The 23,148-nt window shown below is 42.2% G+C and overlaps 2 protein-coding genes, 1 long non-coding RNA gene and 2 other non-coding genes across 10 annotated transcripts; 3 read left to right on the forward strand and 2 right to left on the reverse strand.

The window, feature by feature from the left end:
- Positions 1-891: 891 nt before the first annotated feature.
- patl1 (PAT1 homolog 1, processing body mRNA decay factor) lies at positions 892-13,457 on the forward strand. 5 transcript variants are annotated; one of them, XM_042091719.1, is made up of 18 exons: positions 892-1,033; positions 1,942-2,047; positions 2,186-2,583; positions 6,198-6,278; positions 6,385-6,585; positions 6,920-7,021; positions 8,666-8,773; positions 8,987-9,186; positions 9,465-9,609; positions 9,895-10,012; positions 10,226-10,323; positions 10,535-10,594; positions 10,737-10,882; positions 11,126-11,285; positions 11,548-11,676; positions 11,829-11,920; positions 12,040-12,189; positions 13,138-13,457. In XM_042091719.1, the coding sequence occupies exons 1-18, from the start codon at positions 1,019-1,021 to the stop codon at positions 13,157-13,159; spliced, it is 2,331 nt and encodes a 776-aa protein (XP_041947653.1). In that variant the 5' UTR covers positions 892-1,018; the 3' UTR covers positions 13,160-13,457. The 5 variants fall into 5 exon arrangements, with proteins under 5 accessions (XP_041947653.1, XP_041947658.1, XP_041947661.1 ...); XM_042091724.1 differs by having other exon boundaries at positions 893-1,033; positions 11,551-11,676; XM_042091727.1 differs by having other exon boundaries at positions 893-1,033; positions 8,687-8,773.
- On the forward strand, positions 8,342-21,637 carry LOC121708792. 2 transcript variants are annotated; one of them, XM_042091707.1, is made up of 3 exons: positions 8,342-8,434; positions 19,521-20,477; positions 20,684-21,637. In XM_042091707.1, the coding sequence occupies exons 2-3, from the start codon at positions 19,578-19,580 to the stop codon at positions 21,056-21,058; spliced, it is 1,275 nt and encodes a 424-aa protein (XP_041947641.1). In that variant the 5' UTR covers positions 8,342-8,434; positions 19,521-19,577; the 3' UTR covers positions 21,059-21,637. The 2 variants fall into 2 exon arrangements, with proteins under 2 accessions (XP_041947641.1, XP_041947633.1); XM_042091699.1 differs by lacking the exon at positions 8,342-8,434 and having other exon boundaries at positions 18,329-20,477.
- Positions 11,054-16,961, reverse strand: LOC121709079. The gene is made up of 3 exons (XR_006031832.1): positions 16,863-16,961; positions 11,992-12,169; positions 11,054-11,258 (listed from the first exon to the last, which is right to left on the reverse strand). It is a non-coding gene; the product is annotated as an uncharacterized LOC121709079 (long non-coding RNA).
- On the reverse strand, positions 15,225-15,297 carry trnak-uuu. The gene has a single exon. It is a non-coding gene; the product is annotated as a tRNA-Lys (tRNA).
- Positions 16,016-16,107, forward strand: trnar-ucu. Its single transcript is given in 2 exon segments — positions 16,016-16,052; positions 16,072-16,107. It is a non-coding gene; the product is annotated as a tRNA-Arg (tRNA).
- Positions 21,638-23,148: the final 1,511 nt, after the last annotated feature.

The raw sequence follows: 23,148 nt of genomic DNA on the forward strand, positions 1-23,148 counted from the left end.
TCTAAGATATCACATTAGTTTTTAGTTCTTTCTACATACAGTTCTTAGTTGATTTTGTCCTGGAATGAAAGAGAAAGGCTCAAAGAATGCCTATGTAGGCCTATATGCCAAGTCATTTCAACAATATAAACATAGTAAACGCAACTGTATTAGTCATAGGCCTAATACATTTCAGGACTTTTACTTTCGCCTTACATTTGAAGGCAAGTACTTTTGTACTTCTACTCAAGTGGAAATGTAAAAGGAGGACTTCTACTTTTACTGCATTTATCTAAATTTAACCATGTGTATCTCTACTTTCACTCAAGTAGGATTGTGTAGCAGTGTTGTAGTACTCGAGTCCATAAGTCATGAGCTAAATTTAGAGACTGACTTGACTTGGAGGCATAGTGACTTGACTACAACACTGTTATGTAGCATGGCTTATTTGTCCACCACTGATTTTAAGGTAAAAAAAACTCTTTAGGGGGGACCGTGGATGATAGCTGCACTCTATGTCGATGGCGCCATGTGGTGCCAAAATGAGCAAATTTAGGACTTTGGATTTTGTTCGACAGTAGGCTATTTGTCCATATTTAAAATAAAATTCAATAAACATGCAACTCTCTGTTAACATGGTGTCCTTGAGTTATAGGCTACTGATTAGGCGGCATATTGTCTGTCAACCAAGTTCAAGATTAAGGAATGGGCTGATGCTATGTCTGAAGTTGAAAGGTGGTTTGTTTTCCTGGGTTAAAGATTTCCACTGAAGGCTACATGTGTCCATAATATTGATCTAATCTCGTCTATTTTTCATTTAGTGTGACGGGCCTTGACAGTAGGCTACCTAAATGATAGGCCTTTGTTTGAAATGTTTCAAACACTGTGAAGTCGCCTGCATTTTCAAATAATATGCATTTCCCCCTGCATGCTCGTCACCAACAGCGCGTTCACGACAACCACTTTGCTGCGTAATTTGCGCGCCGCTCGCAGTTGAGACACAGGGTCTAGCTACCTTTCTCAGGCCCAGCGAGGATACATGTTCCGATTTCAGGTAACCTCAATTTATTCTACTCTCTGTGTTTTGTTTAAGTGCAAGTGCCTGATTCCTAACAAAAACAGGAGAGAAAATACTAGGTTATTCTTGTAGGCTTATGTCTTTGTTTGTCGCTGCTCATAACTAGCTAGCTGTAAAAATTCCTAACGTTGCGTGCGGCCTAGGAGCACCAGCCATTCCATGTCACCCTATCCGTTGCACGCCTGGGGCAATCATATAGCTAATAGTGGTGCTTATTGGGATCTTCTCAATCCCATACAGTTTTACGCTTTTTGACCATCTATAAACCATTGTCGTCGTCCTGAATGCTAATAGGTAGAAATGCTTTTGATGTTACGCCAACTGCATAGTTAGCTTGCTAGTTAGCTATCTCTGCTGCATGCTAGCAAGCTATCTAACCAATTCTGAATTTAGAAGCAAACTACCTCACTGTTCCTACGTTGATAAACTCTGCTTTGGGAATCTATCAATGATTGTGGGTGTCGTGTGGCAGCGTTCCGTCATTGTGTACACGTTGTTTATAGATGGGAAATGGCACCATGAAGATGCCCCAAAATAGTACAGCCAGCCTAGCCACGTTATCTGTTTCCCATAACCCGTTGATGTTGAATTAAATGTGATGGCCTTAGTACTAGTGTTGACGGTAGGTTGAAAGCGCGAATGATCAACTTGTGCAACATAACCCTCATACTCCATCCTGATTCGGTGTTCTTACATTACATAATTTTGCTTTCTGATAAAGCTGAAATCTGGGCTGAGTGTTGGATATTGTGAAAACAGAGGCGTGGAAGGCTGTATTAAAATCCACGTCATTTTAATATTTTGCTCAGGCCCTTGTTTATTTTAGGTTGGTGGTGAGCTCTAAATCTGTGTGTTCTCCCTTTCTCGTCATGAACCATTCTCAGTCTCTGGATGAAGATTGCACCCTGGAGGAGGAAGAGGAAGGGCAGGTAGAGGAGGAGGATGACATCGACCAGTTCAATGATGACACATTTGGAGCCGGTGCTGTTGGTGAGTCCAGATTTATCAGAGACAATTTGTTGAACTTTCATTTGTGTTGTGCGTTTAATTATTTTAGATGGAGGGAAATTTGTCATGAATGCTGTGTTTGCGTCTGAATGCACAATGGTAATTGAGGTTTATTTTCAGATGATGACTGGCAGGAGGAACATGCTCGCCTGGCGGAGCTAGATGAGAGGGTGCGAGATGTGTTTGCCGGGGGCGATGCATCCAACGCCTCACTACCACCTCCGCCGGGCAGCGTCCCGCACCCCTCGTCTTTGCCCCGGCCCTCCGCCTCCACACTGCCTCCTCCAGGCCTGGAAGAGCGGCGCGGTGGGGATCTGGCCGAATCCCTAACCCGTCTACTCCTTGGGTCAGATCCTGCCATTGCTGGAGTGGGCGCTGCAGAACCGGACCACTCCCGCTTCCCGCCCATGTCTCAAGCCCAGGTACCCCTCTCTGGGCTCCCAGCTCCACACCCTTCATTGCTAAGCTACCAACAGCACCAACACCTCCTGCATAGGGGGGGAACCCCCTTGCCACAGGTGAGTGTAGCCATAGTGTAGAACTGGACATTCGGGTCGTTCCGTGTCAAATCAGATGAGGTTGTTGCTGCACCGTCTCGGACTTAGTTCAAACCTTGTCTGTATCATGAATGGGTCCCAAAACCAAGGCCAGTAAAAGTTTTCTGTTCAAATCCTATGTCTTCATATTATTTTCAGCCCTTGAAATTACTTCAGTTTTACAGCCTGAAAACCACATTATCTGGGAAGCAATCCTTGGGCATTAATATCATGAAAAGTAACCATAACCAACCTAAACTTGTTCTCAAACATGTTCTCAATATGACTGAACCATTAAAAGTTTGTATGGCATGTTGATTGATTCTCTACAAGGCCCTAGAATTGGAAAAATGTGCTCATTAAGTATTGTATTTGCAGACTAAATACTGATTGATGCCATGTGGGTACAGAAAATAAGTTTACAAGACCCCCAATGTCTCCAGCTTTGCATTTTGTTCCAAATATTTTATAAAACTGATGGGCATGCAGTACAAACTTTTAATGGTCCAGTCATACTGAGAACATATTTGTCTTCCATCCTACAAAGTTTGGGCAGGCTAGGAGTAAAGCTTTTTAAGATTTTAATGTCAAAACCTCCATGATGAGACATTTTTGAGAGTGTAAAATTGATAAAAAATCAAGGGTAAAAAACTGGGACCTAAACATTATGTAGACAAACTTTGAGCAAAATCTGATACTGTGTAGCGGCACCATTTTCCTGTATTCGGTCTGATTTGCCACGGAATGACCCATTCATGTTCTGGAATTGCAAAGACTTGCAAAAGATATGCTTTTATGACTGGGCACAATATGGAAAAACCCAGGCCTGGAATTTCATTATTTTAGGAGCAAGGCCACTTGGCCTTCGGTTGGGCGTATTTGGGGGGCACAAAGGTCACACGTCAGGACATCAAGGCTGAAGTTAGCTATACAGTACATAAACAGTATGTCTATATGGGGGCGTGAGAGACTACTTTAGTGATTGGCTGAAAACATTAATGCCTTTTGAAAACCTCAGAGGTAAACACATTTATTATAGAGACAGACTACAACATTACTTCAAATCAATGACACATTTATTATTATTATTATTATTATTATTATTATTAATGATAATTATTATTAATAATAAGACGCCAGCAAGGCACTTTGTTAAATAATTGAAAAAATTGCAATGGTTTCGTCAGAGGACTAATCTTTAAAAGTTTTCTGTGGATGACAGCATTTTTGTCAAAAAAGGTGATAAAAAGTAGCCTGATCTAGGCAATTCCTGACTAGTTTGGGCGAAACAAAGAACAATGAATGAGCTAACATCATGCTTTACTATTGATAGTTCAGTCATTGTTGTTAAATGAATCATCCCATAGGCCTGTGTATAGCAAACTAATTTGGTTTTAATTCCAGCATTTGGCAAGGCTGTCTCATAACATTTCGGCTACGCCAGGGTAGTGTTCAATGAATTCCTCCTCGGATTAGTGTGAGAGAATTGGATAAGTTAACGTTATCAACACGTTATCAAGTAACGGAAAACATTAGTTCACTACGGCAACGTAAGGTAATGGATCAATGATAGCTGACATTAGGCTATTGTAGTGCTGGGCGGTATGACCAAAAATGTATCACGGTATTTTTCAAAATTCTTACGGTTTCACGGTATATGACGGTATTTTTTTTACCATGCATAATCAGATGTTCATAGCATTTTCTACAGGTTGAGAGAGGAATTGCTGTAGTACATTAACTAAGGATGGTCTATTTTACTGTCATGATGTAGAATAACTCCACACTAGTGGTAATGCAGTTTTGCATGGCCCCAGAAAATGATGCTGTTTACAAAGAGCCACTCATGATTCTAATGAAGAATCTAATCAGAATGCAAAGACAATTGCAGTGAAAATACAGAACTTTTACTGTGCAAATTTCACAAGTAGGCTACATCTTGTATAAAACCAATACAAAAAGTAGTGCAACTTGCAATAATTATACTTTTTGAAAATGATACAATTTAAAATAAAACCTCTCTGTTAATATGCTTACTCTGTCAAATAGGCCTATCAGAAATGTATTGTTATTGTGTGGTTTACATGACGTTAGTGGTAGGCTAACGTTAACTTCATGTGGATGTGGATGTGTTGTTAGCCTGCCATGAGCTTCGGTTCGGTTCGCGAGGCAAAACATTAACAAAAAAGATCGTTTTGGTGCACTGATGACCGTCAGGATCATTTCTAACTAGACAGCTAGTATTGCTCAGTGCATGTCTATAACATGCTTTACTTGCTACCTGAATTTCAGTGAATATTCTTAAGGTGAGATGAATGATAATATCATTAAGCTTCACTGTGTTCGGTGGATTGCTAACTAACGACATCACCTACTAGCCAGCTAGTTACAGCTGTTGAACAATCTCAATAGAATTTTCGTGACGGTAGGCTAAATCCTTTTCAATGCAGTATGTATCCCTTAACGTTTTTCCTTAACTAAAGAAACAATTTAAGGTATTATTCTGTGCAACACCCTTAAATAAACCCCTTACCTAAGGAGAAATTAAGCCTTAAGGGTCATACTTCAGGGGAAAAACTTAAGGTGCTTTGTGTTTACCCTCACTATGCCTCGCAGTGGCACCATGCGTGCGTGTGAAAAAAAGTCCCTCTGAAACACTGTCGCGCGCGCAGCGTTCCAAATGTTGTGTAATCAAATACACCGGTATGGCGGTATATTAAACATTTTTATCTTTTTTTATTTTTAAAAATTCATATCATTCATATGATAATTCATATCAACGAAAATATACACCGGTATACGGTGTGAACCGGTATACCGCCCAGCACTAGGCTATTGCATTCCAAAGCTGCCTAATGTATCTCAATATCTTGCCTATTAATAATAATAATATTAATAATATTCTTCTGGCTGTTGGTTTCTTTACGTGCACACTGACGTCACTTTCTCCACTTCATCAAAGACTAAATTAATTTGCGCTGTAAAGCGATCTAGCATCATTGTCTAGTTCTGATGCTAAGATTATTTTGACAAGGCGTAGGCTACGAATTAAAATCACTGCATCAGTCGCATACTAAGCAGAATATGGAAAGAAGGGGGAAGCAGTCATGCAGGGCACCAAGGCCACAGTGGCCTGTGAACCTCCTATTTTAAAGGGACATCCGGCCAATGCAAGGGGTAACGATGGCCGTGGCTGCCGTGAAATTCCAGTCCTGGATATAACTGCTCACTGGCTATATTTAAAAAGAGAGATATAAAGCCCATCTGTTGAGACATTTGTTTGTCATAGTGTGCATGCTCTTTATTTCCTGCACAAGACCTAAATAAAACGCACCTAAGAAACTGATAATATTTTGGCTATCACTGTGATTTCAACACTTTATGAGAAGAGAATACAGTTAGTATACAAGGCATTGAACTCCCTTTGAAACCTATGAAAAAGCCTGTCAGTAACTCATCCACCTTTGAAGAAACAACGTGTGTACTAGAGAGTACACTCATCCGCCTTTGAAGAAACAAACGTGTGTACTACAGATCATACACCATTTGTCAGATTGAGTGATAAAGATATATTTAACCCAGGCTGTCTCCTTTAGGTGAACTCTCACAGTATATGGGAGAACAACATGGGATTTGGACCTGTGAGTGTTTCTCCTGGACTGGTCACGCACATGGAGGTACAGTCTAGGAATTCTCAATCTGTTGTGTTGGTCCTCTTATTGTTGCAGTTTTAGTCACAGTTCTCAGAGTGCAAGCATTTCCTTGTTCATTATTCCCTTGTAGGACAGTCCACTGATGTCCATTATTAAGGAGGTGGGGCTACCCAAGAGACCCCCGCCAATCAGGGGTGAGGATGGCCTAGACTTATCAGAAAGGGTGCCGCCCCCCCGCTCATCCTCACCAGTCATCGGGAGCCCTCCTGTGAGGGCCGTGCCCATTGGAACCCCTCCCAAACAGCCACTGAGTCACACCCTCAACCAGCAGGTCAGTCTGGTGTGATGGGCTATCCCCCGCATTGTGGTTAGCATCTAGCATCTAAATGTATTGTTGATTTTGTTCTATTATAAACCCCTTTTAAGTGTTCCCAAAATACTCTCGTCTTTTTACCACTGATAACGTATTAGCATACCGTAGTGTTTTTCTGTGCCATAGAAGACCTTAAATCAAACGCTAATTTTAGTCTTTTTTGTGTGTCAGTAACTCATGTTGGTCTTGTGCATCATAGTAGATTGTCATGTTGTGTTACAGATTGCCTGCTCCCTTGTGTCGGTGTTGGTTGGTAGTAGAGTTTAGCTACCGTCCTGTTCTCTCTCCTCAGATCCATTGCCCTACTGCGGTTCATGTACGAGCCCCAATCCAGCACCGTTTCCCCCCTCCCTTCCCTGAGCGCCTCTCTCCTAACACCCTCCTCAACATCGCTGTGAGTTGCCCCAGTGGGGTCCACCCTCTCTCTCACCTGTCCTTGCGCACCTCCTGCCTCCTCTGTTAGATTAATGGGTAGTTTGGGCTTGCTAGTAGATTAATGGGTAGTTTGGGCTTGCTAGTAGATTAATGGGTAGTTTGGGCTTGCTAGTAGATTAATGGGTAGTTTGGGCTTGCTAGTAGGTGGCAATGCATGGCCCTTAGATGTATAATTGTTTGATCTTTTGCATTGGATAATGATGAGCGGTGAAACATTTATACACCACAATTTAGAGGGTGACTAATTGATTGGTATTGGCCAGTGTTTGAGCATATCAAGCGAATTAACCGGCATACACATCCGCAGGCAACCCAGTGTTGTGGAACACGTGTGACAGAGCCCCTTGTGTCACAGCGGATGTTGCCCAGTGCAGGCAAAATTTTGGAAGAATGAGAATAATACCATCATAACTACTGGGAGAAAATGTCAAGGCTTATAATCCTTATCTTTTCAAGCCTTATATATTTAATTTGTCAGACATTTAGAGAGAAAATGTGAATAATCATAGGCCACTTCGGAACTGTATTGATAGCGAGCCTTCAACCTTCAGTACAGAATCCCGGTAACGGGCCCGGAAATTTACGATGAGCATTGTATTGATAATCTCCGACGTTATCAATTCTGGTTTTGGTACTGGAGAATTTCTCTCCCTTGGAGGCTGTGTGTGACAGAGCAGCTTTCACACACACACTGCAGCAGAGCCTTATTCAGACACAGAGATTCTGCTCTTAGTAACAATGGCAGAGAGAACTTAATGTTCAAAAGTATGATTGCCCTTTACAGTTGTCAGTTGATGACAATGCCCCATAATTAGTCTAATTGATGTGCCTGTGAGTGCAGAAACATAAGCAATTTTTCGAAACAAAACAACATTGTCATTAAACGTGTCTACAATGACATGACATTAGCGCAGCAGATATGTATAGTATAAGTATATATACTCTTTTGATCCCTTTTGGTCTCTGCATTTATCCCAATCTGTGAATTAGTGAAACACACTGCACACAGTGAGGTGAAGCACACACTAATCCTGGCGCAGTGAGCTGCCTGCAACAACAGCGGCGCTTGGGGAGCAGTGAGGGGTTAAGGGGCCTTGCTCAAGGGCATCTCAGCTGTGGCGGGGTTCAAACCGGCAACCCTCCGGTTACAAGTCCGAAGCGCTAACCAGTAGGCCACGGCTGCCCTAATGCGCAGCAGCCTGTACAATACAAGGAAAGAAAGTCATTTTTATATATTTTGCAATCGCTTAGATAATGGCCATTTGGCTTGTAACATGCTTCAGGACCGTTTTGGGAAGGTGCGTTTAAAGGTACATTTACTCATGCACCCTGCTATAAACATTTCCACAAATTCCCTCAATCAAGGGTGTGTGTGTGTATGTTTTAATATTAGATTGTAATGTCTATGCAGTTTTATAAATTATAGAATAAATATATCCGCCATTGGCTGGCCTGATTTCATCAGCAAGATCAGCATTAGCAACGGCCCTAGTGTAACCCATATCGGTCAACCTCTACCTACATGGGTATTAGCCCCCATTAGGTATTAGCCCCCTGTCATTTTTGTATTGTTTTACTTGTTTGTTTTTTTTCTTTTCTCCTGATTGCCTCCACGTCTTTTCAGAACTCTCCTCTGTGTCGGCCTCCGTTTCCTGCTGGGGTGGGACCGGTTCTCTCTCAGATCCAGCGGGCCCAACTGCTCAACTCCCAGGTGTGTTGTGTGATGTTGCTTGATGTTGCCCATGCAGGTAGAAGAGAAAAATGGCACACTGAAGAGAGGGGCTTCTCAGCCCTGGCGTTCTCAGTGCCTCATCATTGGTGCAAATGTGTGAACACTATTCTGTGACTGTAGAAAGAACAAGTTCTCAAACTCTTTAATCAGGTCTATCTGTTTATTCTTTTCTCTTTTCCACCTTTTCTCCAGGTGGGGCCGTTTTCTCGAGGTGGACCTGCTCCTCCCATGTTGCCAGGCGGAGGTGGGGGTTTTAGACCGTTTTTCAGCCAGCCTCCTCCCCGAGTGGGACATCATGTCCCCCCTCCTAACCACAACCCCATCCGGCACAACACTACACACCTCCACCCCCAGCACCGCCGGATGCTTACACAGAGGATGCAGAGCAGGGGGTCAGTAGCCATCATATTGAACATTGGCTGGGAAGAATCATATGTGCTGAAAGAATTTGGGGCACAAGTCTGCACTGATAACCAGCAACCTATTTTCAAAATACACTGATCATTATTGCAAGGTTTATGCAGGAAAATGCAGTTCCCTTTAAAGATAGGCAGATGTGACTCCCTGCATTATTCAATTGTGTAAATTAATTAACAGATGTTGCTTTCCTATCTTTCCTGCATAGCATCATCTAGGATACTTATGTATGTGTGTGTTTGTTGCGTCTCAGTGACCGTGGCGGTCGAGTAGGGGATCGGCGTAGCAGGGATCCCTACAGTAACCTGATGACCCAGAAAGAGAAGGAGTGGGTGGCGCGCATCCAGATGATGCAGCTCCAGAGCACTGATCCTTACCTGGATGACTACTACTATCAGGTAGCAACTGCCAGCATCATCTAGCTCTAGCTGCGCTAGGTCAGCTCACGTGGTTCCCCACGGATGAGCTAAATCCTGTTGTGGTTGAGACACTTATGTTGCTGTGATGTGATTGCTTATAGATCTGTGGTGTTCTCTCTGACTGAGATGAGTTCTGTCTTAGTGTGTCATTGATGGGTTATTTTGTCATCTGAACAGCAGTAGTTTATTTTCTGTGTGGCTTTGGAGATGATGATGATGATGATGATGATGATGACGACGACAACCTTGTCTTACTGGTTATAGAACTATTATGAGAAGATGGAGAAGCGTCTGGAGAGGGACAAAGACAGTATCAGGAAGGAGCCCACCACCAAACTGATCACCCCTCAGGTGGCCAAACTGGAGCAGACATACCGGCCAGGTAACCATCAGGACACATCCCATCAGCACTTTGTAGGCATCAGAAATGCGGATGGCAATTACCTGGAGTACAAGAGCATTTATTTCATACATGACCTCTTGGGGCATCCAGGCTAGCAGAAATGTCTGCATCAAACTTATTAAAGTACCTGTTTTTGTTATGAATATTATCATGAATGTCAATGACTGACATTGGATTTTTTTTCTTCCATAGTTCAGTTTGCTGGCTCCCTAGGAAAGCTCACCGTCTCAAGTGTGAACAATCCCAGGAAGATGATTGATGCAGTGGTGACCACTCGCACTGATGATGAGGTTGGGATATCTCCTTAATCCTTTCCGAACTCAAGTACTCTGACATACTGTAGGTTGTACTGTTGTGAAAACAGATTGAAGGGGCTTTTAGACGTATGTGAGTGACTTCCTGTAAATGTACAGTGTAACAGCAGACCACAATCTAATCCGTGCCCGTGGTCCTGTGGCGTTGATGTTCTACATCTCTATTTTTTTTTTTACAACGCAACAGGAGAAGAGGGAAAAGCAGGTGTGGAACAAGAGGAGGCAGATCCTCTACACTGTGGAAAAGGTGAGTTCCCAGGATTAATGGATCTTTCCTGGGTTCTCCTACATAGGAATCACTCATGACGCGTATGTTGTTTACCCTACTGCACATTCTCTCTCTGATACCTGGCTTCTCCCAACTGACTGCCTAACTGTTGTGACCTTAGATGTACAGTCTGCTCCTGGAAGTCCAGGACTTTGAAAAGAAATTCCTGCAGACTCCGGAGGAACAGAGAGAGGCCCTGCTGGAGCAGCACAAGACCCACACACTGCAGCTCTACAACTCCCTCAAAGAGAAGGAGTGGGAAGACAGGTGAGGTGGAGAGGAAGGGCTAGAAGGCAGAAAGAGCAAAGAGTGGCTCCAGTAAAGACTCCAGTTCCCAGGATCTTTGATTATACACTTGTTCTTGCTGAAAGTAAAACATTCATCACATTTTCATATCAGTTTAAATGTTTTGCCTCTCCGTGAAGTGCATGTTAAAAGTAAGTGTTCTTTATTTATCTATTTATTTATTTATTTGTTTGTTTGTTTGTTTCTCTCTTGTCTGCCCTACAGAGTCAGTGATGAACAGTGCCTCATGATCATGTCTGTGAGGAAGGGCAAACGCCTCATGTCTAGGCTCCTTCCTTTCCTGCCCCCTCCTCAAGCTGCTGCTGTTGTCATGGGCATCGCCCGAAATCTGCCAGCCCTGGCAAAGAAAGACAAACATGACCAGGTGTGAATTACTTCAGGGAGAAAACCAGAAATGTTTGGGTACACAATACCTAAAGGCAAAGTTAGAATGAATGGGCAATGTAGACTAGAAACAATATAAAAATCCCCCATCAGGATATAGTCTTGAGAACCATGAAAGCACAAACAAGTACAACTTCTGATTTCAAAATCGGTGTCAAGTGTCACCCTCTCTGTAGGATAATGCAGTGAAGTACTCAACAGGTCAAATTTGCTTTGTTATTAAATAATTTGTATTTGACCAGCAGGTCCTGTGCTGGTTAGTTGAGCCAGTCGCCGTCGTAATCCAGTCCATGTCCAGTTCCGCCCTCACAGACCTCCTGCAGGAGCTGCAAGGCAGCGAGGGTCAGCTTCCCAGAGTACTGCAAAATAAGGTACCTCTGCACTGCACTGGGAAAAGGCCTAGATTGGAGCAACATACATTTCTTTTCCTGTTTTTTTTTTCCTTTTATACTATTATATTTTGATCTGCGCTCTCACCAAAGGTTTCTGTTTTTCTTTTCAAAACACATCCTTGTGTCACTAGTTTGGCGTGACACTGCTCTACCTAATTCTGAGTGAGGGGGAGCGAATGCAGAGCTCTGATCCCAACTGTCAGCTAATGGATGATAATCGATGGTAAGTGTGTGTGTTTGTGTGTATCGTGTAAAGTGATTTGAAGGGAGTAAAGTGTTGGATCATTTTATTACCTTAACGTTGACAGTCTTTACAACGTGTGCTGTTGTTTTCTTTTGTAGGACAGAGTTGGTGTTCTCGGTGACTAGAGAGCTGTTGAAAGTCCCCTCGTCATCGCTCTCCCCTCCTCTCTTCACACCTCCCAACCTTCTCTCTCTATTCTCTCGCTATGTAGACCGCCAGAGGCTGGAGCTGTTACAGGAGAAATTACAGTGAGCGATCTCTTCTCCTCTCTGGCAAACTTTCTTTTTAAATTCTCACTCCTGTAGACAGCATGGCCAAAGTGTATAGACATGTCTGTTCAGTAACACATTTAACTAGCTTGGACACGCCCATTGCCAGTGGTCGCATAGAACCATACAACCATGCATGCAATGCTCACAAGAATCGGTCATATTGAAGAGCTCAGACTTTTACCTTTACACTACATAGAAATAGCCCAGCAGAGCCACACCAGACAGACATAAGGATTCTATTTATATGCCTTAAAGTATATTTTCCAAATATGAATGATTTAAAATGACATGTTATTGATGTAGATTGATGTATTTATCTATGTAGTTTGCTGTGCGAATTTGAATAATAATTGAATGGCCAGAAATGGTTATTATAAAGTACTTTCAGTTTAAACTTTATTTCCCAAACTTTTTTTTTTTATATAAGATGCCTTGGAACTAGAAAGACTACCACACACTGTGTTATGCTTGCAATATGAAATTTATTGTGATCTACATTTCAGTCCTTAGACCTTTGTCGGGTTTATTAAGCATTAAATGGTTGCCCCCACCCCCATGGCCAACTGACCTGTTCAGTGCCACAAAAGCGTAACGATGAAATGTTTCACTTTAAGTCATTAAATTGTACAGCTATGAGATATTCACAGCCATTTCTGTGCATAGAACTTTTGTGTTCACTCATCTGTTGGTTTAACGGCTTTATAGTTTTACCTACATACACTAGCCAGCATGGATAACTTAACATGTATGACATGTGGAGGTGCAAGTGATACAGTTTTAATTGAAAATTAGTTATTAATGTTGGGGTTGTGAAAAGTTATAGTCTTATTCCACTGCCTGCAGCTACCATAGCATTTTTTTTTTCAGTATATTGACAACAATAAATCTGGTCTCACGTTTAACTTTTATTTCTTTCTGTTCCAGGATCACTGCATTATCCAGGTAGAATTGACTTCGGGCGTCAAGAGTCCTTTATTCAGAGGCTGACTGTTAGTGTCCAAGTGTTCATGTGTGAATGAGTGAGTTGCGTGGCAAAGGGAGGGATTAGGGTTGATTTTAATCCAGCAGAAAACTATTGTCACTTTCTTTTTTTTGTGTTAAAATAGGTGTGTGTCAGGATGTATGTGTGAGTGAGAGATACATGAAGGTTGAGTGATGAAGTGAAATCAGCATTTTTAAATCTTGTTAACATTGATGCCTGTGACAAAAACATAAAATTAAAAAAGTATTTCTATTGTTTAAAATCAAGTTTTATGTATTTTTCTGCACATGTTGGATTGGATTTTTAATGTACAGATCTTATAATAATGTAATCTTTTGTAGCACTTCAAAATCCAAGTTATGGATGTACAAAGGCAGCAAAATCAGAAGTAGTACATTTTCAAAATAAAGCAAAGCAACTAGATGTTTTGCAATAATATAAGTTGATATATAGTATCAGTAGTATAGTAAAGTAAATATAGATCTTATTTTGGAAATATTTTGTGGAGATGCTAAAAACTTAAGATTACTGTCAAACCAGACCCCAAGATTATTCGCAACAGGTTTGATGTGATCCAAAAGGAACCTACAGATGGCATAATTTGTTTTGTTGATATATTTGTTTAATATCACACAGACATTTATTAAGTGAATTCAGCACACTAGGATCTGAAGATCTAACAGGCAGGTACAGGCACTCCCACCCAATGCCTCAGTCTATCTAAGAGTATAGTAATCAGTTGTGTCAAAGGCTGCACTAATATCCAGAAGTACAAGGACACATGCAATCAGTTGTTCTTAAAAGGTTGTTTGTAACCTTCAACAGTGCTGTGATACTTTTGGAAACCAGATTGTAAAACAGCATGAATGGTAAGTAGGATATCAGCCTACAGTTTTTGAAGAAGAGAAGGATCACGTCCAGATTTCTTTAGCAGTGGGTTCACACAAGCAGATTTGTAGTAATCGGGGACATCTGACCATGAACTGTTAAAAACAGGGATAGATTCTATTACTTATGAGTTACTTATGAGGTTTTTGTTGGAATTGTGGCCAAAACTAGGTGAATTTGCTGTGGGATTCCTTGAAAATTGTGAGTGTTAAATAGGAAAACAATCCAATATTCCATAACTCAGCAGTACTAGTAATATGGAAAAATGCCAATTTCTGAATTTGCAGTCAAAATGCCAGATTGAAAATCCTGGAAGGACCAAGCATCTTTGGCTCATTTGACTAACCTTTATAAACCCTGTAATGTTACAGTAGAATATTGTGGACTAGCCTATATAATCTGAGGTGTTTCACATCCATCCATTTTCAAAATCTGGCTCTCTTGATGAGGGGGGAAGTATATATGTATCTATATTTATAGATTTGTATGCATGTAAGCATTTGATTATTAAAAAAACGTAATATCCAGATAACATGCACAGTATGCATTAAATGGCCTCAAAGCATATTGTCACTTTAAGAGAAGTCTATGCAGCCTTTGTCCACAAGAGTGCAATACAACTCCACTAGTCCTGCTTTTTATATATTACAGTTTTTCACAAATGCTAAAACACATTTTTTTTTACTTTCCGACCTTTTCTCAAAACTGTAAACACAAAACTCCATTCTCAAACTCCATTCACAAAACCTCCAACACTTCTTGCAAAATCAAACATCTGTTTTTACGTCTGTGCTTTGTCACTTGTGGTTACAATTATGCACATGCATCGCAGTGCAAATGTGTTTAGTTTTCCAAACAGAGTAAATGAGATGTGCAAATTGCTTTTACTAGGTAGAAAACTGCTTATGGCTTAGCCAAAAGAGTGATCGATTCATTAAATGTAGCCTACGTGCTCAGGCAACAGAGCATTTGGTTCAGAGAATGTTTTTAGTAGTTTTTTTAGTAATTGAGGAAAAAATGTAGCCTTTGTATACATCTAAAATTGTATTTGTATATCAGAATTGTTCGATGTTACCGTCTTCCACCTTTAGGTACTTTAATGAACAACAAATGCTTCGAAACTGGTCCCAAAAGGAATTTCCGCCCGAACAGGGACTTGAACCCTGGACCCTCAGATTAAAAGTCTGATGCTCTACCGACTGAGCTATCCGGGCTCTGCACGCATAGTTCGCTGTTGAAATTTTGATTGACATATTACCAATATATCTATCATATGTATTAAACTTCATAGTTATGTGCTCCAACCACTGCACATTTCTTCGGTTCCGTCTCGCTACCTCTGTGGGATTGGCATTAAAATTCGCTTACCGGATGCAATTTTAGCGAAAGTGTGCTATAGCCTAGCCTAACAATGTAGGTTACATTTAGCGTTGTAGTTCTTGTCACCAAGAAAAGGTAACACGCAGCATTGCAAATATGTCCTTGAAATAGTAACGTTAGTAAATGTTTGGAAAGAATGGTTACAACCTTTTAAGGAAACATGCCATTTTACGGAAACTGCCTAAACCGTGTAAAAATCTTGCGCACACCATCAACTGTTGGAATAAAGGGACTTGATAACTGCTAATGTTAAAGTTTTCTTACATTTCCTTGAGTATTCAATGAAACGGCTAACGTTAGTGGCAACATTATGACACGTATTTGTTTGTTTAGGCCATGCCAGAGCTAGATAGATAAGACTCTGGGCCATGCAATCTGTCGTTCGAATGAAATGGAAAAAGGTTGTCGCGTGACACATTGTTATGTTGTGTGGCTTTAACATTGCATCACAATCGTACAGCGATGAGAGAATTATGACGACAACTATTGAATATCGACGTACATTTACTGCTAGCAAGTTTTTAAAACCGTGTTCTTCCCCCAGCAACAGGTGGCTCCGTGGCGCAATGGATAGCGCATTGGACTTCTAGATATACACTCATGAAGTGATTCAAAGGTTGTGGGTTCGAGTCCCACCGGAGTCGCACTTTTTCAAATGCCCTGTGCATGCAGTGCAGAACCGAATCAGCCACTAGCCTGCCACATTCTAAGACGACTTCCTAAATAGAGAATAGGCTACCCTTCCATATGGTTATGCCATGGTTATTAACTGACCTTCTGTTTTCTTTTACACGATCTGTCATAAATAAGGTGAAAAACACCACCCTTCCCGAAACTCCCCGAAACTCTAACTTTGCTATTAAACTTGTTAAACTGCGCAAACACACACTGAATGCCTATAACAAAGGAATGAAATGTTTTTCAGACAGTCATTATCAGACAGTAATTTTCACATACAGTATAAAATACCCAGTTCTGTTTCTCTAACTAAATATTTCATAAAATGTCGGGGGTTCGGCTAGAGCCTAGAGTTTCTCTATCACTCTGTGCTAGCCTAAATGAGCTAACATCCAGGTAACTGCGCTAAGAAAATACCTAAGATAATGTTAGGCCTATAGCCTGGCTGCCTGATAACACTGATGGGCGAAATCGATTACAAAGCGATCAAATGTAGGCCTATCAATCTGTAAATAAAAATATTCTATCTAAAATATTTGTTGGTTAGCAGCTAACCCTTCAAGTTGTATTGGTGCTACTGCCAACTCTAGTCTACTTTATAGAAATGTTTTTGTGCTGTTGAATATACTACAGCCTATGTTTTAAATTGCATGCCATTACTCAAATTCTTTGCCTACTGTATAACATTTGTGGTCGACATGCCATCTGCAATAAACCTTACCTCCATGGATGCCGAGCAGCATTTAGTTAACTTATGACAGACGTTGTCTTAACGCGAGGACATGGCTACCGCATGGTGCGTTCGTGGGTCTGAATGGCATGGCAACGTCAGCGAACGTCCAGTGCCTTGCAGCCGTATAATTATTAAGCTACTTGACTGCATATCAAAGGTTAAAACATACGCACATAAATCCTAAATAAACGACTATATTTACTCAATTTTTTAAATGAGCTGTATTTGCTCCTGTGTTTGGCGCTTAAGATAGCCTATGCTGTTTTCAAGTGACACAAAATGGTCAAGTTTATATCAAAATTGCAACATCAAAGTCCACATGGACAGCAATTGAACTAATTTACAAAGTGACTAAAAACAGAACTGAGAATGTCAGAGCCAAGCTGGTAATGATGAGAGATTGATGAAGCCAGGCTGGTGGTGAGATATGGCGCGGGAATCGTGCCTAAAACCTTCCGACCGTCCATCTGATCAACCAACCAATAGACCAACCAACGTCATACCACCCGCCTTACTTACATGTATCAGAATAATTTCCTTTTTATAAGCAGCCTACATGAACTTACACGTATCCAACATGTGCCCAGAATTGTTGCAACATGTACTTATTCTGTTGGAACATGATGGATACATGTAGGCTTGTGTTGGAACATGAATACATGTAGGAACACTGCACAATGTTGAAACTTCATTAAATGAACATTCATTAGTCAATTTGTGTCGTTATTAGTGACAAGCTATTGCTATTGTTGCTCAAACTATTATGCGTTATAACCATCGGCAAAACAGGACAACCAATTATCTGCGAGATATGAGAAATGCCATAGGCTGGCCTTACCACATTTTCTCTTTCTTACATCAATACGTTATGGAAGCATATGAGCCCACTTCAAATCTCCAAATATGTGATTATGTATCCTATACTATAGGCTAAGTTTAACAACGTTTTATGGACAATATCCCTCAGACTGCAATTTGAATAGATTTTGCTGTGCTTTACTCTAAAAGTAGACCTACGGCCATTTCTTAGAGTGGCTTGAGATTAACATAGCCTAAATACTGTAATGTTGACACTAATAAAGATACGTTTATAATAGGCTAACAAATGAAAAGTGTTTTCAGCTGAAATGGCATGAAGGCTAGGGTGATATCAGGTAAAATGGGCCATCAGCTAAAATGGGCCATTTAAGGTTTGGGGGTCCCAGCCCCTCTGGAATTTAGAGCCAATGACTGCAAAGGATTTCAGACTGTTGTCATAACTGTGCTTGACAAGTAACAGGTGATTTGATTGGTTTATGGTTGCTATGGTGGGCGGGGCAATAGTTCAAATCAAGACTGCACCAGAAAGCTGCATGGTAAGTAGCCTGGCATATCAAATCTAACTAAACTATTATAAGGATGATAAATCTATAAAAAACAAACATGCACATAAAAAAAACTGTGCATAATCTGTCTTGATGGCATCCACCAGAAATAATGCTGTTAGTTTGGTATATGAACTTATTTTTTGTAAAAGTGATGTTTTTCTTAGCGGCCCAATTTACCTTAACCCACTGAGGTAAAATGGGCCACATGGTTTCAGCTAAAATGGGCCATCCTCTGTGTCACTCACAAACACACATACACATGTGTGTGAGGGTGTGTGTGTGTGTGCACATACACATTCGCCCACACACTCGCACACCAACCAACACGCACACATGCACGGACACAAACACACGTACACACACACACACACACACGCACCCAGTAATAATGGTGGTCGATATTTTATTTACAGTGAGTATGGCAAATGCGAATGAAGTGAGAGGAGAGGAGAGAGGGAGAAGGAAAGAGAGAGGAAATGAGAGGAGGAAGGATGAGAGAGGAGACAAGCAGAGAGGAGACAAGCAGGAAGTGAGAGAACAGGTGAGGAGAAAGAAATGCAGAGGAAATGAGAAGAGACAGAAAGAGAGAAAAGAGAGGAGGAGCAAGGGCCAGAGAGGAGAGGATACAAAGATAAAACAGGGAGAGAAAGGAAGGCCAAACAACTACAATCTGTGGAAAGTGGAGAGGATGAAGGGGGCCTTAGATGAATACAGGGAGGGAGTGAAGACAGGAATTCCAGTGAGTGTGCACCTCTTGTCACGTGCATGGGGTGTGCCGCGTTCCACGCTGCAAAGACGCATTAGTGGAAAGGTGACGGGCAGCAAACACGTGTCAGGGCGGAAGCCCTACCTTCCACAGGAGGCGGAAAGGGAGCTTGCTGCCACCCTAAAGACCTTGGCGCAGAGGGGTTTTCCATTCACCAAACGCGATGTCCAGCAGGTAGCCTTTGATTTCGCAGCTAAGAACCAGATATCTGGTTTTTCCAAGACAGCAGGGAGGGCTGGATACTACTGGTTCCACAATTTTTTGAAGCGCAACCCAGAGCTTGGGATGCGAAAACCAGAGGTCCTATCTGCAGCACGGGCTGCTGGACTTAACAAAGTGGTGGTCAACCAGTGGTTTACCCAATATGAGAGTCTTCTGGTCGAGCTGGGTATTGCGGGCACACCATCACATATCTGGAACTGTGACGAGTCTGGCCTTCAGGACCAGTTCAGTTCCACAAAGGTCGTTGGGCAGGTTGGCCAGCCATGTGTGGAGGTGTGTGCCGGAGAGAAGGGGGAGACAACAACTTGTCTGGCAGCATTCAATGCAGAAGGCATATACAGCCGAACCATGATTATTTTTAAGGGGAAGCGTGTTCGTTCTGAGTGGCTACAGGGGTGCCCGGAGAACACCAGCGTAAGGTGTTCAGACAATGGCTGGATTACCTCTGACCTCTTTCTGGAGTGGGGTCAAATGTTCATTCAGTCCCTCCCTAAGGATGACCCCAGGCCCCACCTTCTCCTCCTTGACGGCCACAGTAGCCATGTCTATAACATGGAGTTTATTAAGCTACTGAAGAGCAAGAATGTGCACATAATGTGCTACCCTGCCCACACAACCCATGCGCTGCAACCGGCAGACAAGGCCCTCTTTAAGAGTTTGAAGCACCACTGGGACCAGGAAGGCAGGAAGTGGACGAGGATGATGGCGGGGCAGAAGCTGTCAAGGATGGAATTTTTTACGGTGTTCAGCAGGGCTTGGGCAAAGGCTGCCACTGTTGAAAATGCCCAGGCAGGGTTCCGGGGGACAGGGATGTTCCCACTCAATAAAGACATCCTCCCTGAGACTGCTTTTGCCCCCAGCAAGACCACCGAAAGAGTGCTACCATCCACTCTACCATCCTCACCCACAAGGCCGCAGTCTCTCCCAACCCCGCCCACTGGACCATGGTCGCCCCTGCTGACCTTGACCCACTCTGCCCGCCAGCCATCAGCTCTGCTCTCTGGACATCAGTCCTCCCATCCACCAGCCAGACCTCAGTCGCCTGCCGATCCGCCAGCCAGACTTCAGTCCTCTGCTTCCCTGACACCCCTGCTACCTGTGGAACCACTGTACTTTTTTCCAGATGAGAAGGTGGTGTTTGAAGAGGTTGTGTTGGAGGAAGTACCGGAGGAAGATAATGATATCTTCAACCAGTTCACACCACAGGAAGAAACACACTCCCCGGATGAGGGACCTTCCACCTCCACAGTAAGTGATATTTTATACTACTTTCAAACTTGACATGTTACATGACATGTTACACATGCATGCTCACGCAAACATACACATTCATGCATGCACGCACACACACACATACACACAATTTAGTCCCTAATCATATAAAATGTACACAAAATAATTATCCTATGTCTTGCAATAACATAGGCTCTTTTTGTCATTTTCTTTTTGTTCAGTCTGTGACATTCACTGACTTGATCACAGTGCCACAAAGGGAGAGAGCCATCAGAAAACGTATGAAGCCACCCTCATATAATCTTTCAAGTGAGGAACACATTGACTATATCACAAAAAAAACATCCAGCAAGAAACCAGCTAAGCAAGCCAGCAAGTGCCCGCTCAGCAAGCAACCAAAAGGGAAAAGAAAGCAGGAAAAGAAAAGCAAGTCACCTTGCAAAGTTTGCAACACCCACTATGGTGACCCAGAGGATCCTAAGGCTACTGAGGAATGGGTAAAATGTGACCCTTGTTCTGCCTGGTTTCACGAAACCTGTGGCGAAGAGAATGGGATCTGTGCTGACGATGGGTTCATTTGCAAAGACTGTCTTTGAAACACCTTTTCATCACATACACACACTAATGATATCAATGTTTTAATGTTTAATATATCAGTTACCAGTTTTGTATGAATTTTTGTAGTTTGCGCATTTCGTTCAAAATGTGTTCTTCACACACACACACACACACACACACACACTGATCTGTCACTGATCTATTCACTGATCTGTGCTGTTCCAAAAATTTTTAATTGCACATTTGAATATGTGAGTTTGTACCCACAATGTGTTTTTAATGGCACATATGAATATTTGTTTTGAAATTAAAATTGATGATAAATTACCATTCCCTTTGCATTTTGACTGGCCGAATGCTTACCTGAAACAGCTGGCCCATTTTACCTTAGATGCTGGCCTATTTTACCTGAAACTGCTTATGCAAAAAAAGTTGGCACAGTTGATGTTTCAAGAACTGTAGGGCCTAAATAATTATATTTTATGACATAATTTCAACACAAAATGATCAAAAACAGTCATTAGTAATCATAAAAACACTTGGAAAAGGCATATATAGTATTATATTATTTTCCCAACTGATTTACCAAAAAGTGGCCCAATTTAGCTGATATCACCCTATATGTGGACCGCCTGGACCTTTGAGCAAAACATCAGCAGACAGAGAAGCCCTCAGTGTAGCAATGCACACTGTTCGGGGGACCTGCTTATCCAACTGTGGGTCGCCAGTTGAACTGACAGGCTTATCATAAATTCACATTTATTTCAATTTGGCTATAGGCTACGATTAAAGTTCACAACTAGGCCTACTCGCAATATGCTGTCGACAACTCGACACTAGTTAACCACAATTTGTAGCCCTATTGGTCATGTTAAGCGTTACTTGCAATGTGAAACTAAAATCTAAGACAGTAGAAAATTATGTTTTTAATTTAATTAAGTCTTTAAACATAATTTTCTACTGTCTTAGATTTTAGACAAACAGACAAAATGCACCAAAAACAAAACCTCCGGAGAGGTAGCTACACATTTGTTGTTGCATGATAAAGCAATGAACGTGCTGGTAGGCGTTTGACATGACGTTTGATGGATCCACCGGATGGTAGGAAGGGAGGTTTTTGGCATCATTCCCGCGCTATAGTGAGGGAGGTAAGGGTCAAGCTTGTCGTGAGATGATGCAGTGTGTGTTTGTGGGGGGTGGGCTGCAGGGCCAGCTGGTGGTGAGGTGGCGGGGCTTGGCTGGTGGTGAGGCGAGTGTCACAAAGTTGGTTTGTTCGCCGCTCAAGGGCCTCGAACCCGCCACCTTGACACACACACCGGCATGGGAGATGAACGCTCCAACCACTGAGCTAAAAGGCCTAGGCTTCCAACTCAGCGGTTAGAAGCGTTCTTAAGGTTAGGGCTGTGAGACGAGCAACAAGCATGCTAGCTCAGTCTGCCTCCGTTACACGAGGTTGCGGGGCTTGGCTGGTGGTGAGGCGTGGGGCAGGGCAGGTATGTTACATGTTACAGTTGATAGGACAAGGTCTTTGAACACACAAAGGGAACAATTCCAGTTGAATCCAGACTGAATGTTTGTTGGGGCTGCAGTCAAAGGATGAGTGGTGGCAATAATCCCATCCCAGCCAAATCATAAATCCCTTTCGCACCGGAGGGACTTTTTGCAGTTCCGAGAACGCGTGTTCGGACAGGACGGAGTTGAGGATTAAGTTCCTCTGACCGCAGTTCCTAGAACTCTGTCAGCAGGCCTACCTCAGGCCAGGGTCTTTTCAGGAACCCTTAGTGACTTAGGTCTACGTTGATTGGTCCAACTCATAAGTCAAACCCAATGTCAAATCTGCATAGACCTCTCCGGAATAAGTCCCGCATCCGAAACATCCGGATCCACCCAACTTCCGGATGTCGAATGTCTATGGGAAATAACATGGCGTTTCGAAATATCATACCTGTCATACATCTGTAGGTGACGAAGTAGAAAAAAATGGTGGGCCGATTGGCCTACACACTTCTGCCATCTAGTTTCCACTGGATTTTTTGATTGGATTCCGGTATACCCATGGCTATGAATCTGTAGGCTAAAAAACACAGCAGTAGGCTATCTTGAACAATCCAACCGCAGGTTTCACTGG

The sequence above is a fragment of the Alosa sapidissima genome, chromosome 1 (genome assembly GCF_018492685.1).
Source record: "Alosa sapidissima isolate fAloSap1 chromosome 1, fAloSap1.pri, whole genome shotgun sequence".
Classification (NCBI taxonomy): Eukaryota; Metazoa; Chordata; class Actinopteri; order Clupeiformes; family Clupeidae; genus Alosa; species Alosa sapidissima.

What these genes read in the sequence shown, in the direction of transcription:
- LOC121708792 (XM_042091699.1), top strand. Translation starts at nt 18,438, where the DNA reads ATGGGCCACATGGTTTCAGCTAAAATGGGCCATCCTCTGTGTCACTCA. An exon ending in AGGGACCTTCCACCTCCACA is followed by an intron (nt 20,478 to 20,683) that starts GTAAGTGATATT and finishes CTTTTTGTTCAG; the next exon opens with TCTGTGACATTCACTGACTT.
- patl1 (XM_042091719.1), top strand. An exon ending in ACACCCTCCTCAACATCGCT is followed by an intron (nt 7,022 to 8,665) that starts GTGAGTTGCCCC and finishes TCTTTTCTCCTG; the next exon opens with ATTGCCTCCACGTCTTTTCA. An exon ending in GAGAAGGAGTGGGAAGACAG is followed by an intron (nt 10,883 to 11,125) that starts GTGAGGTGGAGA and finishes TCTGCCCTACAG; the next exon opens with AGTCAGTGATGAACAGTGCC.